This window comes from Mya arenaria, chromosome 14, assembly GCF_026914265.1.
Source record: "Mya arenaria isolate MELC-2E11 chromosome 14, ASM2691426v1".
Classification (NCBI taxonomy): Eukaryota; Metazoa; Mollusca; class Bivalvia; order Myida; family Myidae; genus Mya; species Mya arenaria.
This window is the reverse complement of record NC_069135.1, coordinates 28307463-28326048: the sequence shown is the minus strand read 5'-3', so window position 1 is coordinate 28326048 and position 18586 is coordinate 28307463. Positions and strand designations below refer to the sequence as shown.

At 35.1% G+C, this 18586-nt stretch overlaps 1 protein-coding gene and 1 long non-coding RNA gene across 2 annotated transcripts; both read left to right on the top strand.

The window, feature by feature from the left end:
* Nucleotides 1–637: 637 nt before the first annotated feature.
* Nucleotides 638–2931, top strand: LOC128217211 (uncharacterized). The gene is made up of 3 exons (XR_008258205.1): nt 638–827; nt 1388–1485; nt 2788–2931. It is a non-coding gene; the product is annotated as an uncharacterized LOC128217211 (long non-coding RNA).
* Nucleotides 2932–6807: 3876 nt separating this feature from the next.
* On the top strand, nt 6808–13212 carry LOC128215978 (potassium voltage-gated channel protein Shaw-like). Its single transcript, XM_052922577.1, has 6 exons — nt 6808–6889; nt 7740–7974; nt 8236–8383; nt 9673–10042; nt 10232–10368; nt 13150–13212. Exons 1-6 carry the CDS (start codon nt 6808–6810, stop codon nt 13210–13212), a joined length of 1035 nt encoding a protein of 344 aa, XP_052778537.1.
* The last annotated feature ends 5374 nt before the right edge of the window (nt 13213–18586 follow it).

The window sequence follows — 18586 nt, the reverse complement described above, 5'->3', positions numbered from 1 at the left end:
TTAAATAACACCTTATTTAAATCATTCTTAAACATAAAGTGTACAAAACATAATTACACGTTTCAGTGAATCAATCGCACGGCTTAAGCCTTGAAACATGTATCTAAAAAAATTATTTCCAACATTAAAGAAAATTATTGAAATAAACTGTTTGACAGCACTCTTCATGTCGGTGTTTTAATATTAATATCAATAGCTGGCAGTTAAAGCTTATTATTTAAAAACATTCTAATAAACATAATGAACAATGATATGTTCGGATGTTTTACTCATACGGATTACTATTTGGTGTTATGTGGAGTAATGTATATTTCAATTCATATTTTTAGACATTTGATGTATGCTTTCCAATGGTTAATACTTAACCAGTAAGACAAACTCCCTATCTCATTCTTTTTAAACAGTCAATTTTTCCAAATGTTGGCAGTTTTGTGATGTTAATCAAACGATATCACAAAACGGAACTTCATTAGCATTCGTTTTAATCATTTTTCTATTGATTTTAATTACGCGTGAACGTTAGGCCATCCTTAACGTCGGCGTGGCGTCATTTTAAAGAAAAATCAACAACAACTTATTCTAAAATACTGAAAAGAAAACGAGCATTACGCTTTTCATTTCCGTAAGTATACACTAGCGACTCTTCAATGCGTTGAATGACTATATCTGTTTTCAGCCGTATTGATAATGACCATGTAAAATATAGGAATTGATCGAACCATTGGAACTTAAATAGGAGCATTTGATTAAAGGACATAGAACTGAAATAATCGTAGACATGTGCATGAAAGTTACGTGTGAGAAATGCAAGAAGCCCACTTGGAGAGGTGAGTTTCATTTATTTATGTTTTCGGTCCATGTTTTTACATACCGACATTTTTTATAGAATCGTTCATAACGCTCATACTCGCGTTTGGTGGTCAGTTTATCAGTGAAGTAAAACTTATTTGTACTCCGCTATTTGATTATGTAAATATAAAATACAAACTTGAAATGAATTTTATTAAATTGAACACGATATTTGTACTCAATAATATGTATACGAATATTAAGCATTTTGATTATTTTACATACAGTTCTATTTTAGGATGTTGTTTGTTTAAACCATAAAATAACTGTATTGTGATAGTATTAATTTTAAGATTGTGCATTTCACAAAATATACTTTTCAGTTTATTCATTATAAAACATAATTTGTGAAAACATATCTGAGAGAAATGAGCAATTAAATACAATTTATATAAACATAAACATTGCAATTATATCATTATAAACTTTATAAGCTTCCCGATTTTTTTTCTAAATTGTATCAATATATATATATATCTACATCTTAATGTTAAATTACTTGTATTTATCTACATGTATTTATGATTCGGCTATCCAGGGTGTGGGGCCCACGTTGAACAGGTGATGAAGGGCATACCGGAAGACCAGCGATGTAAGTGCCCGCGGAAGTAGCGCATGCGTGCACTTAATCGACGGGTAAGACTTCCGGTTCATATAATATATACCGGAGTAAATGTGACTATTTTGTGGAAGGCCTGATTGGCTAGATTATCAGTAGCCAAAAAAGGTTTAAACATCATATCTTTTCAAGCGCTTTTAAAACTAATCATTATTATTGTTCATCTTGTGTGTGGGGTCATCGCCGTATTTAATAAGATAATACTTCAAAGAATTATTTTAACAATTTATAATACTACCGACTCTAATTAGTTATATACACATTAAGGTTAAAATCAATCTTAAGCTTCTAAAAAAATCAGATTTATTTCAAGATATGGGAATAACAAAAGAGCAATATTCGATAATAACCCTTCAATGCAATCAATATGTAATGATGATTTGTTCCTTAACAATTGAAAATACATTGCTACTGAAAATACCTTTTCAAATCAAGTGGTTTTAAACAAAATATTTGTACAATGAATTAAAATGATTTGGACATTGTTGACTTATTTTGATTTCCAGTTATACAACTCGGATATTTGCGATGTCGGTTAATGAATAAACACAGAAAAAATGAATCATTTGCTACTGCCTACGACCTGTTCACTTTTAACTGAGCTCAATTTACATATTTCACCATGAATTACTGCGATTGACCTGGTCGCCTTTATGTGAGATGAGCTCACTTATTAAAAGCATGAACTACTGCAATTTACCTGGTCGCCTTTAATTGTGCTAAACTCATATCTTACCACCATGAACTCCTGCAGTTGACCAGGTCGCCTTTAATTGTGTTAAATTCATATCTTACCACGATGAAATACTGAAATTAAACTGTTCGCCTTAAATTGAGCTAAACTCATATCTTACCACCATGAACTACTGCAATTTACCAGGTCGCCTTTAATTGAGCTAAACTAATATCTTACCACCATGAACTCCTGCAATTGACCTGATCGCCTTTAATTGAGCTACAATCATATCTTACCACCATGAAATACTGTAATTGACCTGGACGCCTATAAGTGTGCTAAAATCATATCTTACCATGATGCACAACTGCAATTGACCTGGTTGTCTATAATTGAGCTAAAACCATATCTTACCACGATGCACAGCTGCAATTGACCTGGTCGTCTATTATTGAGCTAAAACCATATCTTACCACGATGCACAGCTGCAATTGACCTGGTCGTCTAATATCATATCTTACCGCCATGAACTATTGCAATCGACTTGGTCCCCTTTAATTGTGCTATAATTATATCTTACCACAATGAACTACTGCGACTATGCACATGCCTTTATATAAGACATTTACGCTTCTATTTTCAGATTTCCGGACCTGAAGTTGGCTATGGATTTATATCGTTCTACAGCAAATTCCTATTAAGTTGCTCACTCCTCCTCTGTGCCAGTTTCACTTTTGTTTTGTATTTATATTTTATTTTAATAATATTAATAAATGAATGTTCTGAATGCTTTGCTTTTTTTAAATAAATGGAATGTACAATTATTAAACGCATATCAAACTAAACAACCGCGGTTACTTCGTCTTGCAGAACTCAGTCTTTCATCGAGATGACTGCTTATAAACAAAACTGCAAGGGAACAAACTTTTTCATAAATTGTTGAACGCTAGATTATGAGTTTTTTTCTTTATATCAGTTTATACTGAGTTCCAAAGAAATTGTTTTACATATTTTGTGTCGATTTATTAACATGTTCCAATTAACATATACTTCAGCTAGTCTAAGAGCATAAGTCTATATTAGTCACGCTAAACGTTCTTTTTGGTCATTATGACGGCCGATGAAGCGTATATACAAACAATAGCAACTACAAGCACCGTTGGTGCGTAGAACTGGCGAATGTTTCCTTTGTCCCATCGAACTAGCAGCGCTCTCCCATCCGCCGTGTTTCCGGTGTATGTCTCCATGCTTACTTCACGAGAAATCCTGCTACGATGAACCATTAAAAGGATGTTGTTTTTGGACTGAATGAACTTGAGTGTTGTTTTATTTGCAACATAAAACATCGAACAATGGCTGATTGTTCCGAACACCGTTGTTGAAGTCATCGTTGCTAACTTTCAAATCGTTATTGCTATGCTTAATGGATGATTTTATTATCTGCAGTTTTAACCAGATTTAAAATAGCGTTTCAGCAGTATTTGTTTATATTTTTAATTGTGAGAACCTGATCCAATAAAACACATTTAAAATTCGACAGCGATGTCGTAAATCACGTTGTTAACTTTTACAAAGTTCTGAACAATTCGTTCATTAGGCCTCATACATATTTCTTAAATGAGTAATACGAGGATATATCAATTTTATCTAATGTTTTGCGTCAAAATAAGTGCTAAAGAAATGAAAACAAAATCGTGCATACCGTTTCCGGGCGAGTAAACATTACTCAAGGTTAAAGACCACTTAATGCATTTTCTTTATATTTTATATTTCTCTCACCAACGCAACATATATGAAGAATGTTCTTCCTGGTAATTTACATTAAGTAAGTTAGTAGGATACGATTCTTATCAGAAAATATGTAATTGGTTGAACGTTAACACTGTGTATTCCATAACGTGACGATATCTGTTGAAGGAGTACAAACAATGCAGTGAATATGCAAATAAAACAAAAGAGATTAATTAGAACAATGTCCAAAATGTTTTGAAAGCACACACTATTTAGATTTAAAAACGATAAAGATGGAAGTAGACAATTGTCTTCGATGGTATAACCCTGCTTAGATTAATTGTCAGGCGCTAATAAGAATAAAATCAAAGCGTTGTGAAGCGTTCAAAGTCTTTCGGCCTGCTACGTTTCGTGAGTACAGTCATGTAAACAATACATGCCCCATCAACATAAAGCAAAAAGAATAATGTAAAAAGTACAAATATACCGATTAAAACATTAAACGTTTTCAATGACAGGAAATAAACATCACAGGAAAGAAATACTAACTCTTTCTCAGTCTTTCATTTTCATAAAAACAAATTAACCCCTCAGTTTGAAAGCCTCCCGCACGAAACATTTGAAAATTATTTAAGTATGTCCGAAAAAAAATAAGAAAAATATGAAAAGTTGAATCATACAGCATTTAAATTTCAACAAAGTTGAAATATTACGGTCAGGTATTTATCATAATAACATTTAGTACCACTAACTTATGTATCGTTATGTTTGTAAAAAGGGTAAGTGAGTATTGTTATTTGAAAAGAAAACGTGTTTACATGTTTATTATGATACTGAGAGCATACGGACATCCACTAGCATCAAGCAAAACAATGCTTGCGCTTCAAGCATATCTCAATCAGCCCGTACGTGTTACTAGATAACTGCATCGGATGATTCAATGTAATACGTTTAAACCCTTTAAAGGGGCGTGCTTTCATAGATTATTTTGAAAAATTGTTGGTCAAAATTTAAACACGGGCGTAATTCATAAGGCTTTTTAGTTGAATTTTTCAATTTAATGAACTTTTTCGAATTTTTATCAACAAATAAGTGATGTTCTCTGTGAAGCAGTTTTGTGATACTGGGCTGGTAAAAATAATTATTATATATGTCATGTGTTTCCGACCCGAGGGCACCTGCGTTGCCAGGTAACCAGGCTTGCCAAGTTACTGGCTACGCAGCGTGCCCGAGGGTCGGAATATTCTATCCGGAACGGGTTCTCATGATAGATATTTTTTCTTGCTAACTTAAACTAAACTTTTTTTTGTGAAAAATGCACAGAAAAGTGCATGTTTGTACATTTCACCAAAAAGCGCGTGCGATATTGTTTACTAACGTCATGACGCGCAGTGATAGTTATTTACTGCATACGTCAAGAAGTTCCTTCAGTATCACATCTTTTTAGGGTCATTTTGTATTGTTTTGACGATATATTTTTGTAAAGATAATGTTCATGGAACTGATCTATTGAAATCTCATAATAATGGTTACATAAAGAGTATAATAATATAAATAAAACGTATTACGTCACAGCGTGTGACTCTTCTTGCATGGCGGTGCCAGATAGAATTAGTCAGCACGGCTGAATTCACCCGAGATGCCCATCCGGTGTGCTAGAAAAAGTGGTCTTGGTAAAATTCAAAATGATATATTCATTATTTACGTGTTTTTATTATGTACAGATACATTTATGTGAGATTACTTAAGTGATGTACAAGTTAATCATTACTGCAACGGAAGCGTGTTTTTGCATACCACATGGGTGTTTCCGTTCGTGTGACCAGTGCTGAAAACCCCATCTTTCATCCCCCATGTAAGATGAGTCACGCGCAACAACGCGCCACTTCTTAATTCTTTTATTGTATGGTTTATGAAAGAAAGAATATTATGTCATTTCAATTAAGCGCAATGAAATATATTAGTATGCAAGACTTTTAAACAAAATTGAAAAGAAATAATAGTTAAAACGCGGTTTTAGAAGAACTATTTAAGGTCAATGATAATTTAGAATTACTGCGTTTTATGACGTCAGTAAACAACGTCGCTCGCGCTTTTTGGTGAAATGTACAAAAGTGCGTTTTCAACGTCATTTTTTTTCACAAATTGATAATTTTATATATGCAAGAAAAATATCAATAATGTTTTTCCTGCCCGGGTCGAAAAACAGGACTCGTTACAGGCTTACGCGCGTGCCCTCGGGTCATATTTTTTAATCCGTATCGTAAACACATGATAAATACTTATATTCCTGCAGTATACTATTTACTACACCAAATACCAAAATACCTGCGGGAAACCAGTAAGAGAACATATTTTACTCATGGTAAAAACAATATTATAAACGTATTATGAACAATTTACTACAAATGTTAGTATCATCCAAATCAGCTGCAGAAATATGTCGCCAGTTTTATCATAAAGACGAATAACCAGAAAAATATTGATATCATTACACCGACATACGGAACTATTCTGAGTGCTGGTCATAAATAATTCAACACTCAGACTGTTATCTGTCCTCATACGCAACCCTGTCAACGGAGCGTAGCTAAGGTTCGTCCCTGGAGTATCCATTGTTTTTTGAGGTATTCAAACTGGAATATACATGTTGTTCAGAGTTTATCAAGGTCTGTCCGTGTTCATTGGATGAATTATAGATTGGTTCTGCCGTCTGCCCCATCACGACTTAAATGTCTTTTTACCAAGAGGATATTTGTAATATATCAATGGAGTAAATTCAACTCCTATTAGATATTATGTGATATCGTTTACATTAATACTTGCTCGAAGGAATGTGCTCCTGACCGGAAACTTTTAGAATAGCGATCGTATAAGGCAGCTGTATGATAGTATCGGATGAACTTATAAATGTTTTGCCTCACCGAAGGAGATGTCGGCATACAGGGCCAGGAATTGTTTAATGCCCGGAATACCTCCATTCCCAGATATTTTGACCATTGTCCTTGCTGATGGTACGAATGGGGCATGAATATAACGAATTTAACAAAGGTAAAGAATATGTCCAGAAATAATTAAAAATTCTGAAGATATACATAATCTCTGTAATTGAAGTGTTTACAACATTTTAAATGCAAAAAAAGGCATGGTTGACGTGTTTTAAAGTACAAGGAAATGGGACTTCATTTTGTTCTTACCAACAGTTTTTTGTTGGAAGGGGTACGTACATACATCCATTTAAACCCTTCAATACACAAAGGCTATCGACCACAAATCATACACAGTTCCCCCGTTTGCGAAGGTATGCTACACCTCTGAGGTTAAATTGGACAACACGTCTACAGTTGCCCCATCACTGCTGCTACAATGCCTCCCGCTGGATTAGGAAATTAAAAATTACGATGACGAATATACCAGAAGCCCGGAAAATAATAAGAGTATTATAAAAACAAGAAACAGATGATAAGCTAGTATTGAATTATCCCTATGAGCTAACGTTGCAGACTTTTATCGCTCTGTTCTGTTAAAAGGTAAATAGAATAGAGGAGTGCACAATGGATTGAATAGTAAAATAAACTTATTTACATGAAACATATATAGTGGCAAATTCAGTAAAAATACATAACTTTAAGATAAAGTGGTTGCAACGTCGATTTCTTGTGAATTATGCAAAAATTGTGTTTGTCTTTGGCTTTTGAAATGTGAATTGCACAATGAACAGGAAGGTAAACATCGATAACTCAACGATAGTGTGGAAGATTCGGCCATCGATTTCATCGAATGTTTCGAACCAAAGTGTAGTTAAACTAGACATAGGAGGAACAATATTTAAATGCTACCGGGAGACCCTGTACACCTTTCCAGAATCTAAGCTTGCTCGCTTGCAAGAAGATGACTTGGTACTCGAGACCAGTACGGACAGGAATGAATACTTCTTTGACAGAAATCCAGTCTTTTTCAATATCATACTGGACGCGTACAGAAAAGGTGTTGTCCATCTGCCGAAAGACATATGCGGGTTGGATTTTAAGAAAGAACTGGATTTTTGGGAGATTTCACCGGGGCATGTTGCCCCGTGTTGCTGGGAAGCCTACTACAGGTAGGGAACACCATTGTCGTATACACAGTACATTCGTACCTTCAATTGTTTTTTTTTTGTACTTGATATACACGTTATATTACACCAGACATTTTTATCGCATGCCTCTTTTGACGTCCGTAATGCATTTTCTTGTCCATGTAGCTATATTATGGCACATCACGGTTGTAGTGCAAGACAGACATGCCTCATTCGAGTTAAGACCATCTGGCGCTTAGCCATCGAAATATGATTTATGCACTTATACTTTTCTTTCTACAGGGGCCAGTCAGAAGAAGATACAATGACACGCCTGATGGACAACTACAAGAAAAACACAAACGTCTGTCTGATGCTAGGGCAACGAAAAAGCTTTAAAGAGAAACTTTGGCTTTTCTTGGACGAGCCACACTCGTCGAGGCATGCGTTCGTAAGTTGAGTGCGATGATTTTTATGATTCCGTTTACTATACTGATCCTACATAATTCCGTTTCACAAGCATATTCAATAACATTCGATACAAAGTGAAAATTGTACTTGTCATTTCCACTAACAAGAAGTTAGACGGATTGCATGAGTGTCATCGCTAAAATCGGGAGTTTTAAAGTGTGTCTATATGTCTTAATTAATAGGTAAAACATATCAAAGGCTTTAAGAGAAATGTTCACGATATTGGTTTTCCTTCTATAAATAATGAAATTATTCGTTTGGGGTCTCTTATATTTTCTGTAGAATGTTAACATTATGTGTAAAGTACTATTGTATACATGGGAGATTGCTCAGTTCACTTTTAAATATAGTATTTATTATTTACATTTTAAGGTTTTACTTTTGCAGTTCAATTTTGGTTATACAATTAAATGAATAGTTAAAAACGCCAATAGATGTTATCTTTGTCAGTTTTAATACAAAATGTATGCTCTTGATATGACTTTTAATGAATTAAATGTACGTCATGTCTTGTACTTTTGTTCATCTTTGACAAATAAATGCGTCTATTAAAATATTGTTCGTGCGAAAAAAAATCCAAAATGGCTTTGAGATTTGTAACTGAATTTTTAAATATATTCAAGACTGGTAAAGAAATTATTTTTCTGACGCAAATAGCTGGAAAAAATATATATTCCTACGTAAACCTCAACAATATTGTTGCCATTATTAAATATATCATATCAGTTATAATCTGCAAATGAAATTTCGTCGAAACAATAGAGCAAGCTTACGGTCTTGAAAGATTTGTTAAATATAATTTAATAGAATTAGTCCGATGAATTTGTTATGGTAGCTTACGTCTGCCACTTTGTAATTGTGTCGCATGCGCCAGAATTGTAAAGATCAATACAATGAAACATCAGACATGACTAAAAGGTATTTTAAATATGTATGGGTTGATATTTCTAGACCTTGTTATAGGCAATATTAGGTTTGTTCTTGCGCTGTGATGTTATGATTCTGTGTGCCAGTATACTATTTTGTTTCGCAAAACTTCGTTTGTCAAAAAATATTGCTTGCCATTTACTCATATACAAAATTAGTTAAACTTTATTGTAAATGCATTTTTAAGCTGATGCATCACTTACGAGTCCTTTTCTTTAGATAAAAGCAAAAGCAGTAATGTTATCAGAGGTAAATAATGCGCAACTATAGGGGATGGAACCCACGATCTATGTGTTCAAATGTGGATATCCACAACTAATAAATGATTACATTTGTTTTCAGATCTGGGCAGTGTTTATGTCATCCATTGTCGTACTGTCGACAGTTTTACTGTGCATCGCAACTTTGCCCACAGACTTTGACAAAAGTTCTGAAGATGAAATTAAACTCGTTCAAAGAATTGCTGATATTTTCGGCTTCAAAAACCAAACGGGTAAACAGTTGGAAGAGTTGAAATGGAATAATGCATTGTTAATGAGCATGGCGGCTTTTACATTAATTTTGACAGCAGAGATATTGGTCTGTTTCACCTTATGCCCGATTAAGAGACAATTCTGGAACACACGCAGAGTTCTTACCTTTCTTGGCTACATCTGCTTTTGGATAACTTTTGGTTTAGAGTTGAATCTCGAAATTTTGACTGCAAAACCAGGTATTGTACTATTTGTGATCGTGCGGTATGGAATAATTCTGCAGTTATTTCGACTTTTTGATTTTGCACGCGCAATTAAGTCGTTTAACATTATGGCACTTACCGTTCGTTCCTCAAAAGAGGAACTTATAATGGTTCTCTTTTTAACGGCAATACTTGTGTGTCTGTTTGGATTTTTCATGTTTGCAGCCGAATACTCATTTAACGAGAAAATGAATAACGCTTTCAGCGCCATGTACTGGGCCTTGATCACCATGACAACAGTCGGATACGGAGATTACGTACCAGAAACAGTATTAGGTCATGTGGTTGCTTGCGCATGCGCAGTATGCGGCGTAATAATTTTAGCTTTGCCAATTGGTGTCATTTCTTCAAAATTTTACACGTTTTATAATTATCACAAATATGCAGATAGACACGTGACCGAGTATGGAAATCATCTTAAAGGAAACGTATGCCCGTGTGAAACCAAATGAACGACTACAAAAGTACGGCTTAGTTACATCATGGCAGTCATATTTAACTACAAGACACAAAACATGATTTGAATAGTAAAATGTTCGATGCACCATGTTGTTTTTATAAAATTTAAACTTTAATAGATGCACATTTATCTTCAATTATATGTTCTCGTAAAAAAACTGGTTGTGAATTACTTTATCATTTGTAGTACTGTCAGATGCGTATATGCAGCCTTCTTTATTCAGTCCAATTGGGCTATGAACCTCGTTCAAAGTTCACGACTACAAAGACAAGATTTTATCATTTATTTAAATTTGCCGCGTATCGAATGCTTTCAGTTGCTTTGTTTTTCTAGAAGCTTATTGTACGAATGTTTGTCTGAAAGCGCGAAAAGGATTTGAAACAATTCTTTAAACAAGTATTGTAATATTTACTGACATTGTTACTTGTAATTTGTATGTGCTCTACACACTAAATCCATAGGAATCTAACACCTTTCAGTTGGAGTTAATACAATGTCCATCTGATCGGTATTAAAACACACTTTTACCGTTAACACATCGGTTGCCGTTACACTCGCACTCACTTCAGAAGTGTGTTCTGTTCCAGAACCTGACGTTTCTGATTTTGAATATTGTACTGCTTGCGTTGCCATATAAACAAAATTAACTTAATTTCAACAAAAAATACTTAAAAGCTTATATGTATGCATTCACTAATTGAGAGTATATATCTTGTTTGGAGGACTTATATTTATATTATTTATATTTATTAGGATTTATATACAATATAGACTATATGTATTCACATAAAAATCCAGATTGTAATTGAAACAAAACAATATTAAACAACTGCACACTGGTTTTGTTGCTAAATGGTTATCAAAAATTCACATTCACAGCATACAGTATGTACAGGAAAAAAATCAACATCAATTAGGCCAATCAGTTTTCTGTCATTTTAATCCCAAATGCAGCAACAAACACCGTGATAGCAAAAACGAAGCCGACGATGATGTTGTTAAGACGGTTGGCGTTACGTCTTCCCTCTAAATGCTTGCCTTCCATGCCATCAAGGACAAGCGGCAAAGCTCCTGTCACAATCTGGAAAGGAATTAAATACTTTTTTGACAAAACGCAAACAATAACAGCCAGCCTTTGGAATCTCCACCTACGAGGAGTACATCCTAAATAACAATCAGGAAAGGGGAATTTCATACAGCGGAAAATAATTTTGACAAGCAGACAACTTTATTCAACGGTGTTTTATCGCTGTTCCCATCCCATGCCTCCAAGGACAAGTAGTAAAGGCCATAGAACAGCCTTGAATTTAGAATGATAACTTCCCTAAGTAATGGAATACAATTTTGACCAGAAAACAACTATATTCAACGTTGTTTCGCTGGCTGTTCCCCAAAATGATTGCATTATATGCCTCCTCCAAAGACTAGCAGCGAAGCCCATTTCACAATCTTGAATGGGGAATTGGTTTTAAAGAAAAACAGGTATGAAAAGGCAAGACTTCCTTCTAAATGCTTGCCTTTCATGCCAATAATTAGAAGCAATACATCAGTAACAATCTGGGAAAAAGGAAGTGAAAACGGTTTTCGATATTCCTCTAAATGCATGCTTTCCGAACTTCCAAGAGCATAGCCACTGAATTGATGAACCGTATTTTTATCACGTATACCATATCAGGAGACAGAAACATTTTTTGACTGGTTTTTATATTAGCAGACTCGTTATAGGAATGCACACTAATGTCCAAATGATAGCAAAATGGTTTATATGTTCAATATTGTGGCTAATTTGTCCTTGCGATAGCCACGACAATGTTGACGGCGATATTTATGATACAGTTAGTATAATGCTGTTCCACTAAATGCGTATATAACATACCTCCAAGGACAAGGTGAAAGCCTAGAAAAAAGTGTTATTAGTCAAACGCTTAAGGGCAACGTTAAACTATTTTGATACAATCTATGTCTTGTTCATATCAAAATGAACTTGGACCATATCGAAGGACGAGAACACTAACTATATACAGATCAATTAGGAATTTCCGGAACAATAAAGAGACTGCATAACGCCGGTTGTATGTGTCTATACAGGTGAGGATTGCGAGTTACGTCATCCAAGAAGTTGTTTAGAATGAAATGAGTTTACAACGATTACAACGCATAACATTAATAAATTACCTTTTTAAGAATTTAAAATGTATAACCTTAAGTAAATGTCGCTAGTCCTTGAATAGAACATAAAAGCAATGTATCAGCATTACGTTGTGTAGTGTTTGTTCGTTTGTGTATGTCTTACAGTTGTATTTGTGCCCTGGAACCGTGCCTTTAGGCAGGGTTTGTACTTCATTATTTGACTTCTGTTCTTGTCCATGCAGTTTAGTATAGTATAAAAATGAGACACGAGATATTGTTTTCTACATAGGCATTATACCTGGCAATAAGAACATGCGCAAATCTTGATTACATATCACTCAAAACACCCAGTCGAACACTTACATGTACACGTACAATTGGTCTTATCTGAAGTGTTACAGAGAGACTTCTGAGCACCAGGTTTGGATAATAATACTCAGCGGCGGGTCCAAGACTAATAAGGGACTTTTAATTGGGTTGCATTTGCCACTAGAAGCCCAAGATCAAGGAGGCCCTCCGACAGGGTCTTCTTAGTGTTGTAGCTGCTGAATCCTAATGGGGAGATGCCGTCAGCCTGGTGAGGAATTGAACGTTTGCGACCAAAAGCTTTTTAGTAACTATTATAAATATGTAGGAGAGTAAAAAGGTCATAAAACAAAATATTTAAGGAAATAAATGTGTTCACGATAAGTTTGAAACATTAAAGATACAGGTGAAGCTTGATATAAAATCATTTTATTCTTTACAATAGTAAAAGCAAGTTTATGTTGTCGATTATGAAAGGTTGACAAAGCTAGCTGCACCACAAAAACTGAAAGATGGGAATCTTTTTCAAAGAATAAACCACTTTCACTTTAAGAATGTTTGACAGTTATAATACGTTTGTGTAAAGCACGATTATGTTATGAATCGCTCACGAACGAAAATGTGACAGGAATAGCTACAAACGTTTGATGTCAATAAATCATGATTGTTAGTCCGTAAGTCATTCCAGATGAGAGGCGTTAAGGTTTCTTGAAATGGTATATGCGTTTGTGTACTTCAACGTGTTTTGTTGTTTATCCGACCATACCTATGTCTGTATCTGTAACTGTCTGCCCGTACCTACTTTTACCTGATTTCAAATAGAATATATCGATCGTTTGTTTGGTCAAAATTAAAAGAACTTTCTGCTCTCTGCTCCAATTCCACGTTTGCTCCAGACATTTCTCGTCCAATTAAGGTTCCTTATAAAAAGGCTTTTAATTTAATAAATCCTTAGTTTTCGCAGTATTCTCAAGAAGTTCTTCTTGGTGTGAATAATTTAAACCATCAAAAACGTATGAGATCATCTTTTTTATTATCACTCTTTTCTTATCAAATACCACTGCGCAGAATGAGTTTGTCTTTATCAGCAAACTTGGTTGTTAAACAAACTGGTACTGACAAATGCCGTTTGGACAGGTTAGCATAAATCTAAGGCCTTTCTTCGAAATTTACAAGGGGGTGTAGGAGAGGTCGGAAGAAATTCCCCTTGATGTTCAATTTAATACTTCCCCGACTTCGAATTACGTGTATATGTAGCATAGACGTGATACTGCATCAAATGTAGAATTATTTTATAACTGCGTTGATTAATTGTATTTTTCATGTATGCCTTGTGTAGTACATTTTAAATCAATAAATATACAAAGTTATCTTTCTTTTGATTATCTTTCTCTGTGCGCATATCTTAAACCTTACCACGCTTTAATTTTTCTTTACAGACTGGATTAGCTGAAATGAAAACGGATATACAGGGGTGTAGCTTGGATGGAATCAATGTGTAGGCCGAATTCCACGGGGGTGGGGGGTTCTTGGGGCATGCTCCCCCAAATTTTTTTTTGACCCTAGAATGTCAGAGGTGCGTTTTGGCGTATATTTGGTACAAATAAGAATGTTTCATAGACCATATGTATCATAAAATATTACTTAGATTTAAGTCTCATGACTAGAATAAAGTTAATAGCAACTGCACGTTGATTTTATATTGTTATTTAATACACTTATTGCTGGCTAGTTTCCACTTGAGGTTTGTTTGCTGCATAAACATAATTATATTAATGAATTAAATAAAATGTTATGCTAGGCCGTTATGTTAAACAATATGTTTTAACCCTCGAGTATTTTGTAAATCTTATAAATGTTTTTGAAATTCATAAAATACCAGCGAGTATTGCAAGTAAAAAACAAGAAGAAAAACTATCGACACAAACTTTCAGCATCTGAATGCGTTTCAAGTCAATCTCAAAGTGACAAAATTCCAACGTCAATTTAGAAAAAGTCTAGTTTTCTACATTTCTCTGAGGCAAACACGTTGATCACTTGGAAAACATCCATGTTCATGTCCTTTTGTACTTGGATCAGGGCTAACGACGAAAGCCTGTCAGACGTCATTGTTGTTTGCAAATAGGACCCCGATGATGGTACAAATCATACAAAAATGTATTGGAGTATTGAAGCCTTTAAGTTTGTTATACTCCATCTAACTCTCCATCGAGCAATTTCCGACTTGAATGTCTCGTATGTTTGAGGGGGGTCGGGGGCAAAGGCGGCATATATTGTCGGCACCGAGTTTCCATTTCCTGAATGGTCCAGGATAACATTTTACAAAGTGACCCTCTAGTAATCGGACACCGTTAAGACATCAGGGCTAACTCTGTTCTGCTGTCGACCAGCTTCTCTCGGCATTGATGGTTGAATGTCTATATCAGCGCTAACATCTACGGCCTTGTCGTAAAGCGCATCCCATACATACTTATCAGCCCTTTCATCGTTGCACAGCTTAATAACGACACGTATTTCACTCACAGCATGCAACACGGTTCTACTCAGAAAGTGTTCCGCCACAAGGAGCGCAATTCTTAATATGCAACGCAATATGGCAGCCGGATATTGCCCTACCTTTTCGACTCTCTGCCTTTAATGTCTTCAATGCGTGAACCACTACAGGGAACGCATTCTTGAAATTTTAAATAGCGTCTGTCCGACTGGACCAACGTGTTTTAAACAGAGTTCGGAGCTTAGTGCGCTGGTTCATTTCCTCTTCGGTAGCAACATCGTGTGACCGTTCGTTCTGGAATGCGAGCAACCGTTTAGCAGAATAATCGAAAAGGAAGCTTTTGTCCTGAACAGACGACATCAGGGTTCTGACACAAGGAATGTTTGAAATATGTACCAAAGACAGGTTCAAACAATGCAATTTACAATGCACGTAATTTGCATGTAATGAACGTTCACGGAAATTTCGCAGACATGTTTGACGCACCGTCATAGCACTGAACTCTGATCTTAAGTAAATCAAGATTTGCTTCTTGCAAGAACTCCACAATGTTTGCGCAAAGTGTGACCCCTTGATCGATTCACACTCGACGAATCAAAGAAATTCTTCTCGGACTACGCAACTCCTATTGACGAAACGCACTCAAAAGACAATTGTTCTTTTGTCGATTTGTCTGTTGCTTCATTAATAATAATGGTATAAATATTGGCACGACCAACAGTCTTCCAACAGTTGTTTCTTCACCTGACTTGAGCAAATGCCAACTAATTCTTTTTGGATTTCTGGTGAAGTGTATACACTGTTATAGTGTGAGTTGTCTAGATTATTGATTTGCTTGAATTTGGACATTTTGTGCTAAGGTCCTCATTATGGCCAAGAAATTATTGTTATATTCGGTGTGTCCGCATAACGGTATATTTTGTTTTGCACAAAGCACTTTTTTTTAATAATTCTGGACAATATGTATCAATTTTTGTTTACCGATTCTTTGGATATGGTTTTGTTTATCGAATCATATTTTCTGGGCAAGATATCCATATAGCCTTCGACACGAATAGACGCATCAAGATGGGACTTTTCAACTGCATGCCGTTTAATTAGCATGAAAATATTTTTCCAATCCCATGTGCCGGCCGTAAAGGCTTTCTCTCGTCCGTCTCTACCTCCGAACAAACAGTAGTTCATACAAAAGACAGAATCCTTTGTCATGGAGTACCTCAACCATGGTGTTTCCATTAACCATTTTCTGCTGAGTTTTCGCAGCTTACTACTTGTTCCAAATGTAATGGGAAAAACTACAAAAATAAATAATTGTATTTTAAATTGTTACAAGACAAAGAATCGAACCCGATATGCGAGACGAGCACTGATCCCCAACGCTATTATCTCAATACAACATTTAATTTCATGTATGTATAGCAGGATGAAAGCGTGTGTTAAAGTCGCAAATGGTCTGACAGACTTCTTCGCGTGTAAGATAGGCACAAAACAGGGGTGTTTGAACTCGCCGATAATTTTTGCATTGTTTATGAACGATTTAGTTCATTATTTACGAACAAATACTAACAATGGCATCTTTATCTGTGATGAAGTTGATAAAATGTATGCTTTTATGTACGCTGACGACGTCTCAAGCTTCGCAGAAACGGCTGTAAATTTGCAACGCATTATCAATAATATAGCGGACTTCAGCGATAAGGTTGGCATGAAGGTTAATACAAAAAATCACAAGTTATGTTTTTTTGAAATGGCAGACCATTGCGATATTACGAGCGGTGGAAATATAAAGGGGCGCAACTAGAAGTGGTACCATGTTACAAATATCTTGGCGTTTTTTTCACACCCAAACTATCTTGGACAATGACGAGAGAAACATTGGCTAAGCAGGCTCAAAAGGCAGTTTATAGCATATTTAACTACTGTAAACACTTCGGTTTCGTTGGACCAGATGAATCATTTAAACTATTCGACGCGATGGTTGTATCTATTTAATGCAATTCGTCAGAAGTATGGGGTTATAAACTGTCAGACTGCACGGAAAGAACACATATTAACTTTTGCAAATATGTGTGTGGATTAAACAAAAATGTAGCAAACTTCTTTGCTTTAAGTGAATTGGGCGATTGCCAATTTCAGTGACCTATATGACACGTTGTGTTAAGTATTGGCTTCGACTTACGGATATGCCAGAACATCGGTATCCCAAACAGTTTTATAACTTGCTCAGAAACCATGACAATTCTAGTAGATCCAACTGGGCCACAAATGTAAAACGAATGTTATATAAGTATGGATTTGGATTTGCTTGGCTAGCAGATGGTGTTGGAGACTCAGTGATATTTCTAGCACAGTTTAAGAACAGGCTAAAGGATTGTGCATTTCAAGACATACATTCGAAAATAAACAGTTCACCCAAAGCATTGCATTACAAGGAATTTAAGACTATGCTTGACACTGAAAGATATTTAACATTAGAGTTGCCTTTCTTACTGAAAAGATCACTGTCAAACTTTAGATGTTCAGGGCATAACTTGATGATTGAAAGTGGCAGACATTTAAATGTTGACAGAGAATTTCGATTTTGTGCATTTTGTTTAACACGTAACGTTTATATCATTGAAGATGAGTTTCATATGCCCACTGTATGAATCGATAAGGCTAGAATGCTTTGAAACTGTATGGTTTGATAGGAATCGAACTCTTGCATTATTTTACTGTATGATGTCTGATGTTAGAGAGAGACAAATATTTTCATTAACAAAGTTTCTACATAAAGCAAACATGTTGAGGCAATCTTTTATTGAGGGTAATAGACGTGGCTAGTCTTGTCTGTACCTCTTGTATTTTAAACATTATTTAATATATGTTACAACGAAATGGAAATTGAATATGTTAAGACAATATATATTTAAAAGCAATAACATCTCTATATATGCATGTTGTATATTGAAGTTTGTAAAGATAAGTATACATGTCATTGACAATATGTTGTTGATTAATCGCTTCTGATCTATGTTTAAAATGCATATATATATGGAACCTGTGTATTTTGGGCCGATGGCCTTAAATTGCAAATAAACCCGTATTGTATTGTATTGTATTGTATTGTATTTAAATGTATTATATAATT